Here is an 8,955-nt window from a genome sequence, read left to right as displayed (position 1 = left end):
ACTATTCCTCCCACTGACACCAATGATGGGGCACTATTCCTCCCACTGACACCAATGATGGGGCACTATTCCTCCCACTGACACCAATGACGGGGCACTATTCCTCCCACTGACACCAATGACGGGGCACTATTCCTCCCACTGACACCAATGACGGGACACTATTCCTCCCACCGACACCAATGACGGGGCACTATTCCTCCCACCGACACCAATGACGGGGCACTATTCCTCCCACCGACACCAATGACGGGGCACTATTCCTCCCACCGACACCAATGATGGGGCACTATTCCTCCCACTGACACCAATGATGGGGCACTATTCCTCCCACTGACACCAATGATGGGGCACTATTCCTCCCACTGACACCAATGACGGGGCACTATTCCTCCCACTGACACCAATGATGGGGCACTATTCCTCCCACTGACACCAATGATGGGGCACTATTCCCCCCACTGACACCAATGATGGGGCACTATTCCTCCCCCCACTGACACCAACGATGGGGCACTATTCCTCCCACTGATACAGTTGCTGTGATAGACCAGCCATCTAGTGGACGGGTGAGGTAATACAGACCAGCCAGGACACTTGTATATGAATACAGGATTTATTGATTTCTGTCCCCCTGCCCTCCCCAGTGATGATGTCACCACGACGCCCTCCCCAGTGATGATGTCACCACGACGCCCTCCCCAGTGATGATGTCACCACGACGCCCTCCCCAGTGATGATGTCACCACGACGCCCTCCCCAGTGATGATGTCACCACGACGCCCTCCCCAGTGATGATGTCACCACGACGCCCACTACAGTTAATTTCCTGTTTTTTCCCATTTGCGTTTCTTCGCTCTCTTCGTTCTCCGGGTTCCCCCCGATAGCAGCGAGTCTCCTCCGCCGGCAGCTCTGGGTGGAAGAGAACCAAACGGCTGGAACCTCTGCTTCAGCCCCGGGGGGATGGTCAGGGGGGGCTTGTCCGGGATACTGTGAAGAGTGTCGGGGTCCCCATGGGCCTCTGCCACTGTCATGGTGCCTTTGAATGAAGGAACACAAAGCAGCCTGGCCCCGCAGCCCTCGGGGTGGCACAGGAAGGGTGTGAACGGGGCGTCAGAGCAGGGCGACGAGATGACGTGACAGAATCTCCTCCTGCCGTCAGACTTCACCTTCTGCATCTTGTAGCCGGGGAGAGGGAAGCGGTGAGAGTTGAAGCTGCAATACAGGGGAGGGGGAGGGTTAGATCCGAGTCACATGTGCAAGACCCCCACCAACCATATACCCTTCCCTATACCTGCCCCCCCCATGTATCCCCCTTATTATCAGTATATCCCCCCTGTCAAGATATGGGTCTCTGCAAGTCCCAGTTATTAATTCCTTTATTAATCCCTCCTGGCCATAGGAAGAGCCTCCTCCAATCAGTATTCACTCCTGTGTGCCAAAGGCCCCGAGCTGTAGTTAACTCGCCCCCCACAAAAGGTCCCAAATTCAGTTAGTGTATACATCCCTAATTAGTGCCTTACCTTTGTACTAATGTATTCCCCCCACCGTTACCCTGTTTACAGCTGCAAATCCAATTATCCTGTTTCAGTGTCTTCATTGTCACCCGATAATGACCCCCTCCCCCCCCCCCCCCTCATCCTGCTCAGGGGGTTTAAGAGGCCAGTGCTGGTCACTCCTGTTGTTCCATTCTGCGTACAATCACTAAGGGATCCCAGCTGCGGTGGGGCGATAGTGGCCAGACTCTGCCTAAGCCCCACTGGAGCGGGGGGACCCCAGAAGCTACATCAGCCCGGCCCGAGGCCACCGCACCAGCCCGGCCCGAGGCCACCGCACCAGCCCGGCCCGAGGCCACCGCACAAGCCCGAGGCCACCGCACCGGCCAGGCCCGAGGCCACCGCACCGGCCCGGCCCGAGGCCACCGCGCCAGCCCAATGGCCACCCCACCAGCCCGAGGCCACCGCAGCAGCCCGGCCCGAGGCCACCGCACCAGCCCGGCCCGAGGCCACTCCACCAGCCCGAGGCCACCGCACCAGCCTGCGTGAATGTATGCTTCCCCGGGGATACCTGACTATTTATGAACTGCTTTGGAGACTTTACCTTTGCCCCCCCCCCGCGGCTGGATTACAAGTGTTTCAGACTCTCTCTCCCGGCACTACTCCCCATTAAGTGACTGTCGTCTGTTCTAATAAAGCTTTACCTGTTTGACATCTACTCTGTACGTTCTGTCCTGCCTACGCTCCGTCACCCCCCCCATGTATCCCCCCTATTATCAGTATATCCCCCCCATGTATCCCCCCTATTATCAGTATATCCCCCCCCCTGTATCCCCTCTATTATCAGTATATCCCCCCCCCGTATCCCTATTATCAGTATACCCCCCATGTATCCCCCCTATTATCAGTATATCCCCCCCATGATCAGTATATCCCCCCCATGTACAGTTGCAAGAAAAAGTATGTGAACCCCTTGGGATTCCGTGGAGTTTTGCATGAATTGGGGATAAAATGTGCTCTGAACGTCATCTAAGTCACAACAATAGAAGAACACAGTCTGCTGAACATAATACTACACAAACATTAGATGTTGCCATGGTTTCATTGCACATAACATGTAAACATTCACAGTGCAGGGAGGAAAAAGTATGTGAGGCCCTAGCTTAATGACTTCTCCCAGAGCTGATTGGAGCCAGGAGTGAGCCAACCTTGACTCCAATCAGTGTGATGATATTGGATGTGTTGCTGACACCTGTTTTGGGTTGACTGGTCTCAAGAAGCACTGTCTGATGTGAACCATGCCTCGCAGAAAAGTGCTCTCAGAAGACCTACCATCAAGAATTGTTGACTTGCATGAAGCTGGAAAGGGTTACAAAAGTATCTCCTTGAGCCTTGATGTTCATGTGTCCACGGTAAGACAGACTGTCTACAAATGGAGAAAGTTTAGCACTGTTGCTACTCTCCCTAGGCGTGGTCGTCCTGTAAAAATGACTGCAAGAGCACAGCGCAAAATGCTGCATGAGGTAAAGAAGAATCCCAGAGTGTCAGCTAAAGACCTACAGAAATCTCTGGCACATGCTAACATTTTTGTTGACACATCTACAATAAGGAAAACATGAAACAAGAATGGAGTACATGGGAGGACACCACGGAGGAAGCCATTGCTGTCCAAAAAGAAGATTGCAGCACGTTTGAAGTTTGCAAAAGAGCACCTGGATGTTCCACAGCACTACTGGCAGAATATACTGTGGACAGATGACACCAAGATTGAGTTGTTTGGGAAGAACACACAACACTATGTGTGGAGAAAAAAAGGCCCAGCACACCAACATCAAAACCTCATCCCCACTGTGAAACATGGCGGAGGGAGCATCATGGTTTGGGGCTGCTTTGCTGCCTCAGGGCTGGACGGATTGTTGTCATTGATGGGAAAATGAATTCCAGAGTTTATGAAGACATTTTGCAGGAAAACGTACGACCATCTGTCCACCAACTGAAGCTCCGCAGAGGATGGGTGATGCAACAGGACAATGATGACCCAAAGCATACAAGTCATTCAACAAAACAATGGCTGCAACAGCACAGAATACGCCTTCTGGAGTGGCCCAGTCAGAGTCCTGACCTCAACCCCATTGAAATGCTGTGGCATGACCTTAAGAGAGCGATTCACACCAGACATCCCAAGAATATTGCTACACTGAAACAGTTTTGTGAAGAGGAGTGGTCCAAAATGACTCCAGATCGTTGTGCAGGTCTGATCTGCAACTACAGGAAACGTTTGGTTGAGGTTATTGCTGCCAAAGGAGGGTCAACCAGTTATTAAGTCCAAAGGTTCGCATACTTTTTCTTGCAACTGTATCCCCCCTATTATCAGTATATCCCCCCCATGTATCCCCCCTATTATCAGTATATCCCCCCCCATGTATCCCCCCTATTATCAGTATATCCCCCCATGTCTCCCCCCTATTATCAGTATATCCCCCCATGTATCCCCCCTATTATCAGTATATCCCCCCCATGTATCCCCCCTATTATCAGTTTATCCCCCCCATGTATCCCCCCTATTATCAGTTTATCCCCCCCATGTATCCCCCCTATTATCAGTATATCCCCCCCCATGTATCCCCTCTATTATCAGTATATCCCCCCCATGTATCCCCCCTATTATCAGTATATCCCCCCCATGTATCCCCCTTATTATCAGTATATCCCCCCATGTACCCCCCTATTATCAGTATATCCCCCCATGTATCCCCTCTATTATCAGTATATCCCCCCCATGTATCCCCCCTATTATCAGTATATCCCCCCCATGTATCCCCCCTATTATCAGTATATCCCCCCATGTATCCCCTCTATTATCAGTATATCCCCCCCATGTATCCCCCCTATTATCAGTATACCCCCCATGTATCCCCCCTATTATCAGTATATCCCCCCATGTATCCCCCCAATGATCAGTATATCCCCCCCATGTATCCCCCCAATGATCAGTATATCCCCCCCATGTATCCCCCCAATGATCAGTATATCCCCCCATGTATCCCCCCAATGATCAGTATATCCCCCCATGTATCCCCCCTATTATCAGTATATCCCCCCCCATGTATCCCTTCTATTATCAGTATATCCCCCCCATGTATCCACCCTATTATCAGTATATCCCCCCCCATGTATCCCCCCTATTATCAGTATATCCCCCCATGTATCCCCCCTATTATCAGTTTTCCCCCCCATGTATCCCCCCTATTATCAGTATATCCCCCCATGTATCCCCCCTATTATCAGTATATCCCCCCATGTATCCCCCCTATTATCAGTATATCCCCCCATGTATCCCCCCTATTATCAGTATATCCCCCCCATGTATCCCCCCTATTATCAGTATATCCCCCCCCATGTATCCCCCCTATTATCAGTATATCCCCCCCCCATGTATCCCCTCTATTATCAGTATATCCCCCCCCCATGTATCCCCTCTATTATCAGTATATCCCCCCATGTATCCCCCCTATTATCAGTTTTCCCCCCCCCATGTATCCCCCCTATTATCAGTATATCCCCCCATGTATCCCCCCTATTATCAGTTTTCCCCCCCCATGTATCCCCCCTATTATCAGTATATCCCCCCCATGTATCCCTTCTATTATCAGTATATCCCCCCCATGTATCCCCCCTATTATCAGTTTTCCCCCCCATGTATCCCCCCTATTATCAGTTTTCCCCCCCATGTATCCCCCCTATTATCAGTATATCCCCCCCATGTATCCCCCCTATTATCAGTATATCCCCCCATGTATCCCCCCTATTATCAGTATATCCCCCCCATTATCAGTATATCCCCCCATGTATCCCCCCTATTATCAGTATATCCCCCCCATTATCAGTATATCCCCCCATGTATCCCCCCTATTATCAGTATATCCCCCCATGTATCCCCCCTATTATCAGTATATCCCCCCCATGTATCCCCCCTATTATCAGTATATCCCCCCCATTATCAGTATATCCCCCCCATGTATCCCCCCTATTATCAGTATATCCCCCCCCATGTATCCCCCCTATTATCAGTATATCCCCCCCATGTATTCCCCCTATTATCAGTATATCCCCCCCATGTATCCCCCCTATTATCAGTATATCCCCCCCATGTATCCCCCCTATTATCAGTATATCCCCCCCCCATGTATCCCCCCTATTATCAGTATATCCCCCCCCATGTATCCCCCCTATTATCAGTATATCTCCCCCCCCCATGTATCCCCCCTATTATCAGTATATCTCCCCCCCCCATGTATCCCCCCTATTATCAGTATATCCCCCCATGTATCCCCCCTATTATCAGTTTCCCCCCCATGTATCCCCCCTATTATCAGTATATCCCCCCCATGTATCCCTTCTATTATCAGTATATCCCCCCCCCATGTATCCCCCCTATTATCAGTTTATCCCCCCCATGTATCCCCCCTATTATCAGTTTTCCCCCCCATGTATCCCCCCTATTATCAGTATATCCCCCCCATGTATCCCCCCTATTATCAGTTTTCCCCCCCATGTATCCCCCCTGTTATCAGTATATCCCCCCCCCCATGTATCCCCCCTATTATCAGTATATCCCCCCTGTTATCAGTATATCCCCCCCCCCCATGTATCCCCCCTATTATCAGTATATCCCCCCCCCCATGTATCCCCCCTATTATCAGTATATCTCCCCCCCCCCATGTATCCCCCCTATTATCAGTATATCCCCCCATGTATCCCCCCTATTATCAGTTTCCCCCCCCCATGTATCCCCCCTATTATCAGTATATCCCCCCCATGTATCCCTTCTATTATCAGTATATCCCCCCCATGTATCCCCCCTATTATCAGTATATCCCCCCCATGTATCCCCCCTATTATCAGTATATCCCCCCCATGTATCCCCCCTGTTATCAGTATATCCCCCCATGTATCCCCCCTATTATCAGTATATCCCCCCCATGTATCCCCCCTATTATCAGTATATCCCCCCCATGTATCCCCCCTGTTATCAGTATATCCCCCCATGTATCCCCCCTATTATCAGTATATCCCCCCCATGTATCCCCCCTATTATCAGTATATCCCCCCCATGTATCCCCCCTGTTATCAGTATATCCCCCCATGTATCCCCCCTATTATCAGTTTTCCCCCCCATGTATCCCTCTATTATCAGTATATCCCCCCCCATGTATCCCCCCTATTATCAGTATATCCCCCCATGTATCCCCCCTATTATCAGTTTCCCCCCCCCATGTATCCCCCCTATTATCAGTATATCCCCCCCCATGTATCCCCCCTATTATCAGTATATCCCCCCCCATGTATCCCCCCTATTATCAGTATATCCCCCCCCCATGTATCCCCCCTATTATCAGTATATCCCCCCATGTATCCCCTCTATTATCAGTATATCCCCCCCATGTATCCCCCCTATTATCAGTATTTCCCCCCCCCCCATGTATCCCCCCTATTATCAGTATATCCCCCCCCCATGTATCCCCTCTATTATCAGTATATCCCCCCCCCATGTATCCCCCCTATTATCAGTATATCCCCCCCCCATGTATCCCCTCTATTATCAGTATATCCCCCCCCCATGTATCCCCCCTATTATCAGTATATCCCCCCCCATGTATCCCCCCTATTATCAGTATATCCCCCCATGTATCCCCCCTATTATCAGTATATCCCCCCCCATGTATCCCCCCTATTATCAGTATATCCCCCCCCATGTATCCCCCCTATTATCAGTATATCCCCCCCCATGTATCCCCCCTATTATCAGTTTCCCCCCCCCCCATGTATCCCCCCTATTATCAGTATATCCCCCCCCATGTATCCCCCCTATTATCAGTATATCCCCCCCCATGTATCCCCCCTATGATTAGTATATCCCCCCCATGTATCCCCCCTATGATCAGTATACCCCCCCATGTATCCCCCCTATTATCAGTTCCCCCCCATGTATCCCCCCTATTATCAGTATATCCCCCCCCCCATGTATCCCCCCTATTATCAGTATATCCCCCCCCCCATGTATCCCCCCTATTATCAGTATATCCCCCCCCCCATGTATCCCCCCTATTATCAGTATATCCCCCCCCCATGTATCCCCCCTATTATCAGTATATCCCCCCCCCCATGTATCCCCCCTATTATCAGTATATCCCCCCCCCCATGTATCCCCCCTATTATCAGTATATCCCCCCCCCATGTATCCCCCCTATTATCAGTATATCCCCCCCCCCATGTATCCCCCCTATTATCAGTATATCCCCCCCATGTATCCCCCCTATTATCAGTACACCCCCCCTGTATCCCCCCAATGATCAGTATATCTCCCCCCCCCCCCCCCCCCACTGTCTCAGTGTGTGGAGTCAACCAGGACAGGCGGAGGTGTGGTCAGGGCTGTTCCTGGTGACCCCCAACCTGTGACTGTTCCTGGGGTCACCATGGTATAGGGGGTGGGGTCACCTGTCCCAGAGACAACAGGGATATCTTCCAGGACAGAAAGTGAAGGAAGACCCCCCCCCCCCAGGACACGTCCCGCCCCCTATACCATGGTGGCCCCAGGAACAGTCACCAGGAACAGCCCCGACCACACCTCCGCCTGAACTCTTCCAGCACTCTGTGGGTGGTCTGACATGTCAGCGATGGGAATAGAGCAGTGCTGCCCCTATTGGTGGGAGTCACACTGACGTGTAGATGGGGATCACCTACCTCTCCGGACTGAAGTCTGGGGGGGCTCGGATCAGCCACACCTCTGTGTCGGGTTCAGAGGTCACCGAGCCGTCACACTCTGACACCGGGATGAAATTCGATGGACACTGATAATGGATCCTCCCTGCAAGAGACAGACGGAACACTGATATCCCATCCATAATCCACGTAATCCCATCCATGATCCATGTAATCCCATCCATGATCCACGTAATCCCATCCATGATCCACGTAATCCCATCCATGATCCACGTAATCCCATCCATAATCAATGTATACCATCCATGATCCACGTAATCCCATCCATGATCCACGTAATCCCATCCATGATCCATGTAATCCCATCCATGATCCACGTAATCCCATCCATGATCCACGTAATCCCATCCATGATCCACGTAATCCCATCCATAATCAATGTATACCATCCATGATCCACGTAATCCCATCCATGATCCACGTAATCCCATCCATGATCCACGTAATCCCATCCATGATCAATGTATACCATCCATAATCCACGTAATCCCATCCATAATCCACGTAATCCCATCCATGATCCACGTAATCCCATCTATAGTCCACATAATCCTATCCATGATCCACGTAATCCCATCCATGATCCACGTAATCCCATCCATGATCCACGTAATCCCATCCATGATCCACGTAATCCCATCCATGATCCACGTAATCCCATCCATGATCCACGTAA

At 51.1% G+C, this 8,955-nt stretch overlaps 1 protein-coding gene across 1 annotated transcript; it reads right to left on the bottom strand.

Moving 5' to 3' along the window:
• Window positions 1-597: 597 nt before the first annotated feature.
• LOC149428177 (DNA-directed RNA polymerase I subunit RPA34-like) lies at window positions 598-8,416 on the bottom strand. Its single transcript, XM_089667625.1, has 2 exons — window positions 8,241-8,416; window positions 598-1,215 (listed from the first exon to the last, which is right to left on the bottom strand). The coding sequence occupies exons 1-2, from the start codon at window positions 8,399-8,401 to the stop codon at window positions 822-824; spliced, it is 555 nt and encodes a 184-aa protein (XP_089523751.1). The 5' UTR covers window positions 8,402-8,416; the 3' UTR covers window positions 598-821.
• Between the last annotated feature and the right edge of the window lie 539 nt (window positions 8,417-8,955).

Source organism: Staurois parvus, unplaced genomic scaffold (assembly GCF_062004578.1).
Source record: "Staurois parvus isolate SC_StPar_1 unplaced genomic scaffold, SC_StPar_1.0 ptg003436l, whole genome shotgun sequence".
NCBI classification, from domain to species: domain Eukaryota; kingdom Metazoa; phylum Chordata; class Amphibia; order Anura; family Ranidae; genus Staurois; species Staurois parvus.
The sequence above is the reverse complement of the archived record's forward strand: the minus strand, read 5'-3'. Positions and strand labels throughout refer to the sequence as shown.

Excerpts from the sequence above, each read along its gene's own strand:
- LOC149428177 (XM_089667625.1), bottom strand. The coding sequence starts at position 8,401 with ATGGATGGGATATCAGTGTTCCGTCTGTCTCTTGCAGGGAGGATCCAT. Across the intron at positions 1,216-8,240 it reads CCAGACTTCAGTCCGGAGAG|CTTCAACTCTCACCGCTTCC; the intron begins GTAGGTGATCCC and ends CCTGTATTGCAG.